The 17,350-nt window shown below is 40.5% G+C and overlaps 1 protein-coding gene across 1 annotated transcript in view; it reads left to right on the top strand.

The window, feature by feature from the left end:
• Positions 1–433: 433 nt before the first annotated feature.
• Positions 434–17,350, top strand: part of LOC101661135 (40S ribosomal protein S12-like) — a 27,612-nt gene continuing 10,695 nt past the window's right edge. The window contains exon 1 of the mRNA XM_045288728.1: positions 434–805. Coding sequence (XP_045144663.1) covers positions 443–805 — 363 coding nt within the window. The 5' untranslated portion in view covers positions 434–442. The remainder of the gene's footprint in view (positions 806–17,350) is intronic.

Here is a 17,350-nt window from a genome sequence, read left to right on the forward strand (position 1 = left end):
AAAAAATATGAATATGTATTTTAAGTGTATGTCCAATTCAGGGTGTTCCTGGAATTTCTAAAACTGACAGGTCGTCTTTAGATAATACATGAATATCAAATTGGTACTGGAGCATATTCCGCACATAACTTAGTAGTTCTCACTTCTATGACTTTATTTTAATTAATTAATTAATGCTTTCTAGGTTAACACCATTAGAGAATTTTTTTTATATTCACAATGAGTTTGTTTCTTTTGGGAACTAAGTTATCTAATAACAATTACCATAATAAAATTTTCCTTCACAGCATATTTAATACCAATTTCTTCATTAAAAAGAAATAACGGTGTCTTTCCCGGTCCCCGCCGAGCTGTGCGGAGGCGGAGGTTCTAGTGTATTCAAGATTCGGTCCTGCCCGTAACCCACCGCCACGGCCGAGGAAGGCACGCTGCTGGGGGCGTCATGGACGTTCACACTGCTTTACAAGAGGGGCTGAAGACCGCCCTCGTCCACGATGGCCCAGCACGTGGAAATGTTGACGCTGCCAAAGCCTTAGAGCAGCGTCATCTTTGTGTGCTTGCATCCACCTGTGATGAGCCTGTGGATGTCCAGTGGGTGGATGCCCTGTGTGCCAGACACCACGTCGACCGCATCCAGGTGGATGACCGCCAGAAGCTAGGCGAGTGGGCAGGCCTCTGCACAACTGACAGAGCAGGAAAACCCCGGAAAGGGGTTGGTTGCAGTTGTGCGGTTGTGAAGGATTATGGCAAAGAATCTCAAGCCAAGGATGTTACTGAAGAATACTTTAAATGCCAAAAAAAAAGAGCAAATAAAACTTTGCTAATTGTTTTAAAAGAAGAAGAAGAAAGAAAAAAAAGAAGGAAAAAGTGGCCATCCAGTTGATTCCAGCTCATAGCAACATTATACAAGGTTTCCAAATGGTTATCTTTGACTTATCTCTCATCTCTCTTTGGCAGGGAGGCTGGTGGGTTTGAACCACCAATCTTGCAGTGAGTAGCCCAGTGATTCTCACCCAGCATCCGCAGCTCTTCTTGGTTTGTTAAGGAGTACTACATCAACAAGAGGCCTGGTGGCAGAGTGGCTTATGTGAGGGGCTGCCCAATGCAAGGACACCAGTTGGAAATGACCAGCAGCTCCACCGGACAGAGATGAGATGTTCTACTCCCAGGAAGATTTACAGGCTCAGAAGCCCACAGACGCCGTGCTCCTCTCTCCTATCGGATTGCTAGGAGTCGGCATTGACTCAGTGGCAGTGGGTTTGGTTTGAGTTTCCTGCATAACCACTTGGCTACTTCTCTCTGGAATTTTGCACACCCCGATCATATTGTCCTCCACTAGATTATGTTCCTTATCACAATAACAACATTCTCAGTTTCTCAGATGCAAGATCTTTGGCCTTATGTTACTCCTGATCAAACGTCTGATACATCAAAATCACCTAAGTATTTAATGAACAAATAATTTTGAATGAATGGCAGGTTTTTAAGCACTTCTGTTAGGGGTTATTTAGTCAGTACAACACTCCCAGGTTGCACTGTCCTCACGATGGTGGTTTTGTTTGAACCCATCATTGCAGCCACTGTGTCCATCCATCTCGTGGAAGATCTCTTTTTCACGGACCCTCTACTTTACCAGCCATTTGGTCCTTTGCCAGGGACTGGTCTCTGCTGATAACGTGTACAAAGTACATGAGGCAGGCTTGCTTCTCAGGAGCATTTTGGCTGTATTGCCACCTCGACAGATTTGGTTGTTCTTCTGGTGGTCCATGGTACTTCAGTATGCTTGACCAACACCATAATTCAGATGCATCAATTCTATAGACCTCCTTCACTATACAACCCTCACACACACACGAGTTGATAGAAAATATTGTCTTGCATCAGGTGCACCTTAGTCCTCAAAATCATATCTATGTTTTTCAGCACTTTAAATAGCTCTTGTGAAGCACTTTCCCAATACAGAACATCATTTGAATTCTTGATTGCTGCGGCTTGATTTCAGACTTGATTGTGGATTCGAGCAAAGTTAAATCCTTGACAACTTCAATCCTTTCTCCTCTTATCACGATGTTTACTTGTTCCGTTGGGAGCATTTTAGCTCTCTTTCCATACTGAAGGCTGCATTCTTTGATCGTCATCAGCAAGCGTTTCAAGGCTTCCTCACTTTCAGCAAGCAAGGTTGTATCATCTGCACATCAAAGGTTGTTAATAAACTTTCCACCAATCTCAATGCCATGTTTGTCATATACTCCAGTTTCTTGAGATGTTTTCTCAGCCTACAGATTGAATAAGTATGGTGAACGGATTTAACCCTGACCCACACCTTTCGTGAGTTTAAACCATGTTGTATCCTCTTATTCTGTTTCAACAACTGTCTCTTGGTCTATGAACAGGTTCATGCACACAATGAAGTGTTATAGAATTCCCTTTCTTCCCAAGGCTATCCATAGTTAGTTATGATCCTCACATAGTTGAATGACTTTGTATAGTCAATAAAACACAAGTAAACAAAAACAAATAAATAACAATAATAAAGCACAAGTAAGCATCGTTCTGGTCCTCTCTGTTCAGCCTTACACATCTGCTGTAAGCAATGATCTCCCTGTACCACATCCTCTTCTAGTCCACATCTGAATTCACTCATCGTTTTGGGAAAGGGCCCTAAAATTAGACATGTTTCAGACTCTATTGTTTTTAAATACAACCAAGTTAATCCAATGTACAGCAATCATATGTGCTGTAAGAAGAAAACGCTTTCCAATCCATACCCTCCTCACAGTGTGCATTGTGCTTGAGTTGCAACCACCGTGCAATCTAACTCACTGAGGGTCTGCCTCCCTTTCACTACTTTACCGCGCAGCGTGTTCTTCTCCAGGAACTCGTCCCTTCTGAGACCATGGCCAAAATTCTGAGCTTGAAGGCCAATCTCCTCCTGTCTAAGAATATTCTGGCTGTACTTATATTTCTTCTATGAAAAGTTGTTCATTCTTCTGGCAAACTCTACAAAACCTGAATTTCCCTTGCATGCCAGCTATTGAAAATATTTTTTTTTTAATAAATAAAATGGCAATACACCCACCTTCCACTTTGATGCTATTCACTTTTGCTTCCAATGCCACTACAAAATCAAAATCAGAGCTACTGCTGTTGAGAGCATTTCCACTCATAAGGGCCCTACAGGGCAGTGAGGCTGCGATTGTTATGGAAGTAGACTGTCGCATCTTTCTCTCACAGAGCACCTGGTGATTTTGAACCACTGACTTTCTGAGTATCAGTCAACCATTTCCCCTCAGGGCTACTCTAATGCCACCATATCCACATGTGAAGACTTCATGATAAATAAATTATGACCTAAGTAAGAATTATAAGAGTCTGGTGATGTGGGCAACATAACCAGGAACCACAATATCCCAGCTGTCTGTCAATTACAAGATACCCTAAGTTCAGGTTACAGAAGAGAACCAAATGTTTGTGTCAGAAAGAATTCATATACAAGTCTGATAACAATTACCTAGTCTTCACAAATATCAAATTAAATACAATGTATCTAAAAGGGGCCATAATACTTTAAGGCTGTAATCTCTTACGCTGTTTTTTGCGGGTTGCTTGTAGTCAATATGATGAATCTGTCACATTCGCTAAGAGGAATCAAGTCACAAATGCAAATTTATATGACTACTGATGTTCCTGATTTACATAAAAAGCTGTGAAGCACATCCAAGATCTCTACTGACTACAAATAGATCAAATGATGAGTTCTTTCAACCATGCACATAATGATTTATGAGTGAGTTTTACAGCTATGTGCTGTATGTCCTTCAGCAACTAGGTTATTTGAATTGAATATTCAATATAATACAGTATGTGACAGACTATGCAAATTATTTGCACAAGCTATGGTAGGTAATTTTGGCCATGAAATTTGATGACAATGTTAATCAGGAAAATGACCTGCCCTTCTTGAAAAATGATGGAAATTTATTTGGTATTACCAGATGGCAGTCTCCGTTTTCTACATTTTTCTCTTGAGGATTAAAATATGTTTTTCAAGAGTTCATCATTCTCCTCTGTGAGATATCTGTTTTATCTTCATTATCAGTACACTAGGTTGAAGCGAGTGTCAGCCAATCCAAACATTAATAAATTCACCACCTAACCGATTGTGCTAAAGTAGAACCCGTGTGGCTGGATTCTCGTTCATTGTGTTCCTGTCACATGACTTCTTAATCAGAAAAGATGGGCCTCGATTAATTCATCAGAAAAGGTGTAGGAGGGTAAGTCAAAGAGTAATGATTCAAAACCATAGAAATTCTTTTCAAACAAACATTAAAATGTGAAGGTATTGTTTCTTGATGTCTTCGATCTATAGCTGCACTACATCTGACAGTGGCGTGTCCATTCCCTCAAACGCTTCCCAGAATTCTTCTATTTATATCACTTCAAAATGATACTTTTGGCATCCTTACATTGTATTTCTCTGAAATAGTCTTTAAGTTTGGGGAAGAAGAAGTCTGAAGAGGCTGAAGGGTGGATGGTGTAATGTTGTCTGAGGAAATTCTCCTAGGACAGTCCTCGCTGCGCTCTAAGAATAAACAGATGAACTGGTGCGACGGGGGAAGGGCCTCAGTGAGACTTTCCTGGCCTTTTTCTCACCAATGTCGTTTTCAATTTTCTTGAAACCTCGCTGGGAGAAGCCCCCGGAGCATCTTGTACCCTTGCAGCCACCATACTCTTCTGCACTGACATGGCTGCTTGGACCCACAGAGGCCCTCAGAAGCCATGGCTCTGAGTGGCTCTCTTTAAGGAACTCTAACACAAGATCATCTGATAACACTTTGATTCTGTCCATAAAGTTTCCAGTGGCTAATTCCTCAGAAGTAGACAGCCTCCTCTCTCCCTCCCTCCAGAGTTCTTAGTCTAGAAGCTATGTTGACCTGTTCACGTTGGGTGGCCTTTCTGACATTTGAAATACTGGTGACCTAACTTCTAGCAACACAGAAAAACACAAGCCACCACAGTCCAACAAACCGAGAGCTGTGTGGTGGCGTCTCGGGCAGTGTTTGATTACGTTGTACGCTGGGTCACTATGAGTCAGAACAGACTCGATGGCACCTAACAACAGCACAATGTCATACTCAGAATGTTGACATTTCAATACACATCCAATAATTTTATTCATATTTCCAAGTTTAATTGTCCTTTACGTTACTTTCTCCAGTTTTACTTGTACTACTTCACTTAGCTTCACGTCCCTTTAAGGGGCGGGGGTGCGGGGTTGTGAGCCCTATGTGATTGTACCACATGTGCATGTTCGAGTCCTTGCCACCATAGTGAAGATACAGAACAGTGCCGTCAAAGGATCTGTCAGAGGAAACCAGCCTTCAACAACCGAAGGGCCAGAAGGCGCAAATGTATGGTGATAATGGATAAAGATTATAGTAAAGTCATAGAGGATAAGCAGGCTAGGAGAGAGAGTAAAATAAAGGAGTTAGACACATTTTATGGTAGCATGTTCACCTCAGTTCCTTTTGATGGACCACGTGGACCTGGGAGAAGTGAGAGAGAACCTTTACTATCTTGAATCCTTTATAGGTAGCCATAAGACGTACATATTCAGTAGTTACATGTGTCACAAGGTGGGTGGTATCTACATTAAGGGCCCTGAGCTCACAGGTGAGGAAACCTAATTGGGGGAAGGTATGAGAGGGTTTGGGTGACACTCACCGGGAAGAGAGAAAGAATGTCTGCTTCTATAGGGACACAGAATCAACCATGTGCTCACTTTAAGGTGGCATAGCTATTAAGGGGAGAATCTGTGGGAATGATATCTAAAGCAGGATCATGTACTTGGACTTTACCTCTAACTTACCAAAGTGGAGGCTTTCCTATCATTACAGATTCCCTCTGTAATAAGTTAGGGAATATAGTCCTTATCATAATTCCCTCAGTGTTAGTTTCCCACAAGGATCCCTCATGTTGCTTTTTTAATAAACTTGCCCAACTCACTCCCTCCATGTGTTACTCCAAGTAGACTAGAGAAATAAATCCACTGACACTCATATGCGTCGAAGAAAAAGGTTTATATACAAGAGCAATTGAATATTGAGAAGACATCCCAGCCCGGTCCAGAACAAGTCCATAAGTCTGATATTAGCCCATATGTCTAATATGGGCTAATCTATAAATCAATAAAGTCCTCTTCAACTCACGAAACACATGCAATGATGCTGAGCGCAGGAAGATCACAGGCTAGTGGGTGGGAAGTCTTGTGGATCCAGTGGCATTGTAAGCATCTCAGCAATGGCAGGGGTCTTCATGAGACTCCTCCAGTTCCCAAAGCACAGGGTCTATCAGTGTAGTGCCATGTGTCTTGTCAGTAGAATGTCTCTCAGGGAGTAAGCAGAGAGAGAGTTTCTCCCACCTCCAAGGAGGAAAAGACAGAAATTCCCAAAATTCTCAGAGGAAGGCCATGCCCACATAGAAGCCTCATTGGCTATGCAATGTTTGACAAACTAGACTCCACCCCTTCACTCAATCCTCTCAAGTCCCAAATTGACACCAGATTATGTAACTAGCCCACTACACAAACTCTCACTCAGTTTTTTTTAGTTTTATTGGCACATAACTCACGTATCATACAATTCAATAGTTCAATCATACTAAGAAGAGTTGTACAATCATTAATTTAGAACATTTTCTTCTTTCTTGTACTCATTGTTATTTGCTCCCATTTCCTCAGGACTTCCCCTGCCATGCTCCCAAGAAAACATTAATCCAGTTATTGTCTCTATAGATTTACCTATCCTAGATTTCATATACAAAATAATAATAATAATAACAAAGTAAAAGAGAGAAAAACCTAAATCAAAAATTGTATCCAAACCCCCAATATCTTCCAAGAGCCCTTTGATGGACTCTTTGGGTCCTCTCTATATGCAATCACGTTGTCTGCATATGGCGAGAGCTTCACTTCCTCTTTGCCCAATCACATTCCCTGGATTTCTATTTTGTCATCTAATGGGTCTGGCTAAGATGTACAGCCCAATATTGAAAAAGAGCTCCCACTGTTTTCTTCACCATCGGCTTCCACTATTCTCCTCTGCATTTCTGAACCGTTATCATTTCCAGAATGTTATACACATTTAAAATATATGTAACCTTTTGAAGTTGGCCTTTTATCAGCAAAATTCTATAGAGATCCCTCCAAAATGCTAGCTACATTAATAATTCATTCCTTTTCACGGCTGAGTGGTACTCCAAGATGTGGCTCTGACCTCGTTTGCTTAGCCTTCCCCACTGAAGAACGTCTGGTTGCCTGTGGTTTACCAGTACACAAACAAAGCACTATGAACAATCATTATAGGTTTCGGTGTCAACACAGGCTTTCGTTTATCAGGGATAAGTGTCCAAAAGGCAACTGCTAGTTCATATGGATATTTCAGGTTTAGTAAGAAAACAACAAAACTGTTTTCCAAGTGATTGCGCCATTTTCCCTCCTCACCCGATATCCATGAACGATCCCGTTTCTCCACCCCCTCGCCAGCCTCTGGCGTCGTCGTGAATTTTTGTCTTAGTGATCCCGATGCACGAATAGGGATATCTCATTGTGATTTAACTTTGCATTTCCTAATAACTAATAATTAATCTGATTGTTATTAATTAATAATTATTTCAGATTAATAATTAATCTGAAATGAACACACTGGCAGACCAACTTCTGGGAAATGTCTATTCAAGTCTTTTGCTTACTATTTAATTGGATTGTAGGGTTTTTTGTTTCTGATTTTCTTTTTTACTGTTGAGATTTGAGTTACTTATCTATTCTAGATATTAGGCCTGTGTTGGACTTACAGTTTACAAAGATGTCCTCCCAATCTGTAGCTTGTCATTTCACCTTGTTAGCAGAGTCTTTTGTGATGGGGTCCAATTTACAAATGTTTCCTCCCACGACATGTGCTTTGGGCATCAAATTTAAGAACGCATTGCTTAGCCTTAATTTCAAGACTGTTTTGCTACATATTTTTTTAAATTTCATAATATTATGTTACACACCTAAGTTCATGGTCAATTCTGAGTAACTTTTTGTATAAAGTGTGAGGTTTAAGTTGAAATTCACTTTTTTTGCCATAGATGTCCAATTTTTCCAGAATCATTTGATTAAAAAGCTGTCCTCCCACCTTTGAATTATTTTGGCATCTTCATCAAAAATCAATTGCTGTCTTTTTAATGGTGACATGAACATCCTGTCAGCCTGTCCCTGCAGTAGCTAAAGTAAGCAAAACTATGGCAGTGACCCAGTCGGTACAAATTCTTCATGAAAATATCATTGGAAAAAGAAGAAGAAAAGTTCTTCTCATCGGCTAGCATCATAAGGAAAGGCCCGATAGAGAGCCAAGACACTGCCAATGTTCTTCCCCTGCGTGCCAGCGCTTATCAGCAACATGCTTCATTTCATCTTGCTCGCCATTAGCCTAATTTCAACAGGCCCTGCTTCATCCTTTCATCTGCTGGCTTGGAGGTCAAAATGCACTTGAGTTTTATCCACAGTGCCCAGTCACCTGTAACATGCTTAGCTGGCTCTCTGGTGTTTTTGATCAGCTTGCTGCCACCTCCCTGCGTGTTATTTAGAAGATGGAAATAAGCCATTAATTTGTCTCTCAGATTCTCTCTTAAAGATAGGGTCCCCTTCTTGATTTCAAAGTCAAACTGAATATTCATCCTCCATTATTTCTTCATTCCACCCTCTGCCAGTGAGTCTATTTCACCTCATAGTAACCCTAGACAGGGTTTCTAAGGCTAAATCTGTATGAGAACAGAGAGGCTCATCCTTCTCCTCCACAATAGCCTGCAGTTTTGAATTGGTGACTTGGCCATTCACAAGCAATGCTCACCCACAGCACCATTATTAAAAACAAGCAAGCTCACTGTCACAGAGTGGATTCTGACTCATAGCGGGGTATGGACAGGGTAGAACAGCCCCTGTGGGCTTAGAAGACTAATTCTTTCCAGGAGTAGAAATCCTCCTCTTTCTCTCTCAGACCAGCTGGTGGTTTTAAACTGCTGACCTTGCAATTCGCAGCCCAATACAAAACCTCTATGCCACCAAAGCTCCTCAGAACCCCTGCTAGTTGCAATTAATTCTTTACTTGGAGTATAAATGATGGCTTTTGCTGGCACCTTGAATTATTTAAGGTGGCTCTTCTAGCAAAAGTCTCTAACTCCCACAAAATGACATTTCCTTCCTTGCATGGTTCTGATAAGAAGAGGGAAGATACTGATGTTGTTGTTGTTGTTGTTGTTGTTGTTGTTAGGTGCCATTGAGTCTGTTGCAACTCATAGTGATCCCAAGTACAGAAGAATGAAACATTTCCCAGCTCTGCACATGTTTGAGTTCAATGTCGCCGCCAGTGTCGATCCATCTTGTTGATGGTCTCCTTTTCCCCTGCCTCTCTACTTTACCAAGCAGATGTCCTCCTCCAGGGACTGGTCTCTCCTGACAACATATCCAAAGTCTATGAGACAAAGTACTGCCACCCTTGCCTCTAAGGAGCATTCTGTCTGACTTCCCGATAACCATTTACTCTCCACCTCTTAAAGAAGAAACTACTATTGCAAGACAAATGTTGAAACTCCTAATTTCTATATGGGCAGGATCTGACATCCTGGTGTTCTGCTGTTTAAAATCTGGTTAAAACCACACCTAGGGCAGTTCTACAATCTTGTATCCCATTGTGTAGAGTCTTGACCCTTGTTCCACAGAGGTGATGGTCAGTACCCTGGCCACTTCACATTTGTCTAGTCCAATTTTCTTCTGTATTATTTCTGGTTTTCCGTGAGGCCATTAGGGAGCCTTTGTAGCACTGTTGGTGCTGGACTGCTAAACACAAGACCAGCAGTTCAACCTATTAGCCACTCCTCAGAAGAAAAATGAAGGTATCCACTCTGATAAAGCTTTGTGTCGTCATCATCAGGTACCTTCAGGTAGAGTCTGACTCATGTGCCCCTCTGCACCACAGATGAACCTTTACCCTGCTGTCTGCCATACTCACTACTGCTTTGTTTGAGATCGCCACTACATCTGCTGTGTCCATCCAGCCCCTTCTTTGCTGACACTCTATTTTACCAAGCATTCTGTCCTTTTCCAGGGAGCTCCATAATTCATGTGCATCAATCTTCCAAAGTCTTTCTTATTCGTTGTCCAACTTTCATATGCATACGGGGCCATAAACAATACAGTGACTTGAGTAAAACACACCTTAGTCCTCAATGTGACAGCCTTACTCTTCAACACCTGAAACAGATCTTGTGCAGCAGGTTTCCCCAACGTAATACAGCCTTTGATTTCTTGACTGCTGCTTGCACGACCTTTGAGTATGGATCCAAGCAAAATGAAATCCTGGGCAGCTTCAAATTTTTCTTCATTTATCATGATGTTGTCTATCTGTCCAGTTGTGAGAATTTTTGTATTCTTTACATTGAGTTCGTAATCCATACTGAAAACTGCAATATTTTCATCAGCAACTACTTTGTCTTCCTAACTTTCAGTAAGCAAGGCTGTGTCATCTGCATATTGCAGGTTGTTAATAACCTGATTTACAACCTTAGTAACCCTGTGTAAGGTCACGGGGATTCATAGTTGCCTTGATGGTAGTGCACTTTTCTTCAGGCCCCGGTTTGACTTAGCTTTCCTGACTCAGTTAGCCTTGGTTTCCCGCTTTCTGCAAATTACCTTCCGTGGCGTTTAGATTATTGAATTGCTCCAACTGGAATCCTTCTCACTCTGGAGTTCACACACACATCCTCAAAAGTATCCCTGTGAAGGAAAGCATTCTCTGCCTCTGCTTCATTCTCTCGGACACAGTCCCTCACTGAGGCCAAAACGGCAAACATGCCTCTGGGTACACAGGACTCCTATTTGGGGGAATTGTCGTGGTTTTCTTTTCTTTTTTTTCAATTTTATTTTGTTAGTCCTCCCTTTTTTCTATCACCATTAACTTGATACATTTTTTTCATCCTTTGATTTTTTTATTCATTTTGTCTTTGTGTACAAGGTGTGTGGGGTTTTTTAATCATTTTTATTAGAGGCTCATACAACTCTTATCACAATCCATACATACATCAATTGCATAAAGCACATTTGTACATTCATTACCCTCATCATTCTCAAAACATCTGCTCTCCACCCAAGCCCCTGGCATCAGCTCCTCATTTTTTCCCCTCGCTCCCTGCTCCCCCCTCCCTCATGAACCCTTGATAATTTATAAATTATTATTTTGTTATATCTTGCACTGTCCGACATCTCCCTTCACTCACTTTTCTGTTATACATCCCCCAGGGAGGAGGTCACATGTAGATCCTTGTAATCGGTTCCCCCTTTCCAGCCCACCCTCCTTCTACCCTCCCAGTATCGCCACTCACACCACTGGTCCTGAAGGGATCATCCATTCCGGATTCCCTGTGTTTCCAGTTCCTATCTGTACCAGTGTATGTCCTCTGGTCTAGCCAGATTTGTAAGGTAGAATTGGGATCATGATAGTGAGCGAGGAGGAAGCATTAAAGAACTAGAGGAAAGTTGTGTGTTTCATCAGTGCTATACTGTACCCTGACTGGCTTGTCTCCTCCCCTTCTGTAAGGTATATCCCTTCTGTAAAGGGATATCCAGTTGCCTACAGATGGGCTTTTGGTCCTCATTCACAGGATCAGGTATCAGGCATCAAAGAACAAAAAAAAATCATATCCTTGTGAATGAGGGGAATTTCCTCTTTCCATGGACTGACTGATCACATCAGATCACATCGTTGACATGATTGCATTATAATACGTTATGGAAAAGCAATCAGTCAAATGTCTGCCGAACCACTGAGAATCATAACCACCACACATTTTATTATTTGTTCAAAGCTAAAATTATCTCTAGGTAACTTTAAGTTTTGCTAATTTGCTTGCTGGGTGCACTTTCTTACCTCCTATTAATTGCTAAGGAATTCATTGTTTGTCCTTTGAAAGTTTACCTACATAGACGATGCTCAGTGGGCACACACTTCCTTTAGATCCAACATACTCATTTCACCAGGTTCCCAGAGTGTTAGCCCCTAAAGGTTTTTAATTAAGTTCCTGCAGGAATTATACTTGACCAAGGGAGCATGGTCCAGAGTTTATGTTCCTGAGGTAGCTCACATCCAATAACTATTACATTCTGATTTAGTTAATTTATTGTGCCAACCTGGCCAATAAACACAAGTGAGGTTAATTGAAGGGCAGAGGGATAAATGGCTCAGTGAGCCTTGCCTTTCTAGTTCTTGGGTCTTGCTTTGTGATGGTCGTACCAGGGTGCAGCTGCCTTAGCAGTTCCCTGCTTCAGCTTGCAAGGCTCACTTCCTAAAATACATCCCCAAGGAGAAGCCACATGGATATACCCTGAAGCAGCCCTGGGTGCTGGAGCAGCCTTATGGAGACCCCTGCTAGCACTGAGATGCTTACACATTCACTGACTTGTCTTTCCTCCTGCAGTCAACATCATTGTGTCTGTTTTGTGAGATGGAGGAGGACTTTGTGGATTAGTATTGGACATATGGGTTAATGGGTTAATGTTGGACTCGTGGGTTTGGGCAACACTGGGTTGGGATGTTTTCTTGATGTGCACTTAACCTTTATATAAAACTCTCTCGTATACATGAGTTTCTGTGGATTTGTTCCTTCAAAGTACCCAGACTAACACATATGCCTATATGTAAAGGCTAAGTCCAATTGCCTCAGTGCTCTGAAAGCCCTTAGGATCCAGAACTGACCTCAAATCTGATGAAACTTTAACTGTTGCCCTTACCTAATAGTCCACCTTCTCCTTGTGCCCAATTCTGTTTCTCTTACTCCCTCATGGTTCTTGTTCCCCAGAGTAATCTCCAAAGAACATTCTGCATACAAATTTCCTCTCCAGTGTCTGCATACAAGAATACAACTCAATGCTATAGCATAGTGTGATGAAGAAATTAGATGGCACCTAGCTATCAGAAACACTAATGTCTGGGCTCTTAAAGGCTTGTCTCAAAATGAGGCATCTCAAAAGTGTGACATCAACTAAATCCACATGGAAGAAGCACACAAACCTGTGTGATCCAAGGATTATAAATAATGAAATCCAAATCTGGAGGAGGGAATGGCATCAGAGCTTAAATTCTGAACACCCCATTTTCAGAAGAGTATGGATGACAGGGAAGCCCAAAATCCATTTGCAGGGTCCACACATGGATTAAGATTCTGACCATAGTCCTGAGATGTGAATAGCCTTGCTATCAGTCAGATACAGAGCAGTGTAAAATCAATTATGGCTGATGAAGTTATTTTAAAATTTAACACTGAATCATTTAATCTTCTTTTTCACCCATTTTTTATTTGTTCCAGTTTTTAATATTTTATTTTCTATTAAGATGCTTCTGTTTTATTTTGTCATTGATGTTGTTTTTGTTTCTTAATTTTGCTTTGTATGCTTTTACTGTAGATGAAATCCAAGACACTAAAATCTATAGCATCAGTATCTGGATTAATAATTATGTAGGAAAATGACAGGTGGGATGTGGAGAAAATTAGTGGCTGGCACCAAGGAGTACAAGAAAGAAGAGAATGTTTCACATTGATTGTGGTACCGGTTGCGAAACTATTGAATTGTATGATCAGTGACTGATATGGCAATAATTTTTTTTAAGAATACAACACAAGACCATTCTCTAGTGATGCTTTAGAGAGAAATTGTGGATGGTAAAATGTCTGAGACACTGACTTTCCTTTGAGTGAAAACAAGGTCACTAGTTTTGTTGGAATTTCTGGGTATAAATTCATTTCTCCCTTCAAAATTTTGAAATGTTGCTTTATTAACTTTTATTATCTAGTCTTTCCAATAAGAATTCTAATGCAGATCTAATGTTTTTTTATTTATCGATTGGTTGGGGATTTTCCCACATCTGAAATAATTTAGAACTTTTTTTTCCTTTAATCTAGGTGTCCTAAGGTTTATCACATCCTGTCTAGGTTCGATCCTTTTCCAATTCATCTTCCGCACATTTAGTGATCTCTTTGATCCTGAAACTGGAGCATTCCTTCAGCTCTGCGAAACATTCCTCTATAATTTATTGATGATTAATTTTTATCCTTCCATTCTTTTATTCTCTCCTTTATAGATTTGTTCCCAACATATATTTAAACTTCCCAATTTCCTCTTTGTCTTTCTTGCCTCCTATTCTCTTACCTTTTGTGCATACTTTTGCACCTCATTGTCCTGCACGACAGTCAGATAGAATACGTCAGCTAAGTAATTTTCTCTTCAGCTGTGTGCACACTAATCTCACGTGTTGTTGCTGTTGTTGGTGGTTTTATACAGATTTTTCACCCACCAGTTTCTAATTGGTTCTCCTTCACAATGACCTATTCCACATAACAAAAAATAGAAATCCTCCCTTACCATTAGGAAGATATCATACTCACTATTGTCATTAAGACCAGATCATCCTGGGAGAAGCAACTTTATGCAAAACTATAAGATGGCCACATCATATTCCAAAATAGAAGATAACAACATCATTACTTAACTGCCCAATTACATCATCACTTAATTGCTAGATTACATTATTACATAACTGCCAAACTATTAAGAATCATGGTCCAACCAGGTTAACACATACCCTGAACCATGACAGTCAGGCTCACTCTTGCCTCACATCTTGGTATTCATTACAGATGTGTATAATATAGGCACGACATGGTTCATTGAATTTTTACTCTTGTTTTAAAGATGAAATATCAAGTAACAAGATAGTTATTTTCAGTTTTGATCATTCTGTTTCTTCAAGTAGTAGTACTAGTGTTCACTTTAAGGATTCTCATAGTATTGATTTGCTCAATCATCCTTGTATTTGAACTTCCCAGTAACCTAGGTATCATCAATGGTGTGCCAAAGAGGAGACTACAGAAGTAGTCTACCACATGTGGATGGTGAGATTGATAACAATGTATTAGATAAGCTACTTCTACCATGGAGTGGACCACCCCTATTATCTCTTCTTTGGAACTTCTTTCTGACATGGTTTTGGAGAAGAAATATTGCCAAGAGGAGCACAGCAAGAACTCGCTGTTGGGCAGGAAGCCCCCATTCTTCATTTCTTACCATCCACTTTGGACGTAGCTCTGCTTCTTCCATCCAGTTCCCTTCCCATTACTCTGTCCTAAAGGCATTTACCTTGGATACCAACCACTTAATTTAGGTTTGATGGGAAGGGGGTTGATATATTACACTGCTTAATTCCCCACATGCACCACTAATGATTGACCATGACTCCTCTGGCCCCGTAATCCACTCCATCCAGAACACTCTCATTTTACAACAAATATGTCTCATAAGTGTATGGGGTAGTTTTTTCATTAGTAGTAACAATATTACTGTTCTAAGCACTTCACAATTAGTGAGAATTAAATGAGATACACATGAACCTGTGTACTTTCTATATGTCATAAGATTCTACTCTACTAATTTCCTATAAGGAATGCCTTATTTTCCTTCATGTGGATTTTTAAATTTTTATTATGTCCTTTCTTAAAAGTTAAGGCATTCAGTTGATCTGTATTTTCTTTTTTTTTAATCATTTTATTGGGGGCTCATACAATTTTTATCGCAATCCATACATACATCCACTGTGTCAACCACATTTGTACATTGCTGCCATCATCATTCTTAGAGCATTTTCTTTCTACTTAAGCCCTTGATATCAGCTCCTCATTTTTCCCACTGCCCCCTCCCTCATGAGCCCTTGATAATTTATAAGTTATTATTTTGTCATATCTTACCCTGTCCAACGTCTCCCTTCACCCACTTTTCTGTTGTCCATCCCCCAGGGAGGGAGTTATATACAGATCCTTGTAATCAGTTCCCCCTTAATACCCCACCTCTTCTCCACCCTCCCTCCAGTATCACCACTCTGACCACTCGTCCTGAAGGGATCATCTGCCCTGGGTTCCCTGTATTTCCAGTTCCTATCTGTACCAGTGTACATCCTCTGCTCTAGCCAGATTTGTAAGGTAGAATTGGGATCATCATAGTCGTGGGAGGAAGCATTTAAGAAAAGAGGAAAGTTGCATGTTTCATCGTTGATACCCTGCACCCTGACTGACTTGTCTCCTCCCCACGACCCTTCTGTAAGGGGATGTCCAGTTACCTCCTAAAAGTAATGTCCCTTCTTTTCTAGAACATATATGAATTCTATTAGAATAATTTAAAATAAAGTATAAATATCCTGAAAACCAGTTAACAAATAGGAACAAATGTCAAGGCACATGTGATAGCTAGATTTTCGTGCCAACATGGCACCAATAAGAAGATATGGATGGAATTGAGCCTGTCCATCAGGTTACAGCTTAATGATTTCATGTGGATGTGCCACTGAGATCAATGGCTTGCAGGAGGTGGGCAGTCCTCTCTCTCAGCCTTCACCGTCATGCCTGTGTGTCACCCTGAGACCTGCACAAGCCCTGGAGATGAGTCCACCACCATTGCATCCACAAGACCTTGCACCCATCAGCCTGTGACCTTCCTGCATGTTTGAATGGCTTCGTGAGTAGGAAGAAGGATTTAAGGACTATCATTGGACTTCTGAACTTGTATCAGACTTAGAGATTTGAGGAGCACTGGGCTGGGAGGTTTTCCTTATGTACAATTACTTTTTGAGATAAAGATCTTTCTTATACATATGAGTATCTCTGGATTTGTTTCTCTGGTCAACCTGGCCGAACCTAGCATAACTAAATTAAAGAGAAATATTAATAAAAGAGGAATCTAAGATATGCTATCTCTCTTACCATAAAGTCATAACTATCTTTTAAGTAAATAAGCTTATGTTGAATAAATGAATGAGGCATTCAAAATGAACTTCAGAATTTCGAAGACACCAAAACCTTGGAGACAATTATGAACAAATTCATTGACACTCTCAAGTGCTCCCAAATGAGAACTATAAAAACATCGAGGCCCCACCCAAAGCTTGCCTTACTCTCACAATATCTGAAGCCACTGAGGAGTTTAAAGTTTCATGTAAGTAAAACAGACCAATATAATGACTATTTTGTGTTTAGTTTATATTGGCATGTTTATTCATTCTCCAATTGGGCTAGGGTTTGAGGAGAAGTAGATGTTGATAAGTTTATCTATGTTATATGTGTATAGATGTCCCCTGTGTTTATATATTCACAATCTAGGTGGCAAAATTGACTTTTTAATTGTTTTGTTGCTGTTGTTATTGTTGTTATAGCTTGTTTTAAGCCTTAAAATAGCTGACTATGCAGGAAAACACTCCTAAAGGTCAACAAACAG

Source organism: Echinops telfairi, unplaced genomic scaffold (genome assembly GCF_000313985.2).
Source record: "Echinops telfairi isolate 266 unplaced genomic scaffold, ASM31398v2 ScPeMD7_1;HRSCAF=3_0, whole genome shotgun sequence".
Lineage (NCBI taxonomy): Eukaryota > Metazoa > Chordata > Mammalia > Afrosoricida > Tenrecidae > Echinops > Echinops telfairi.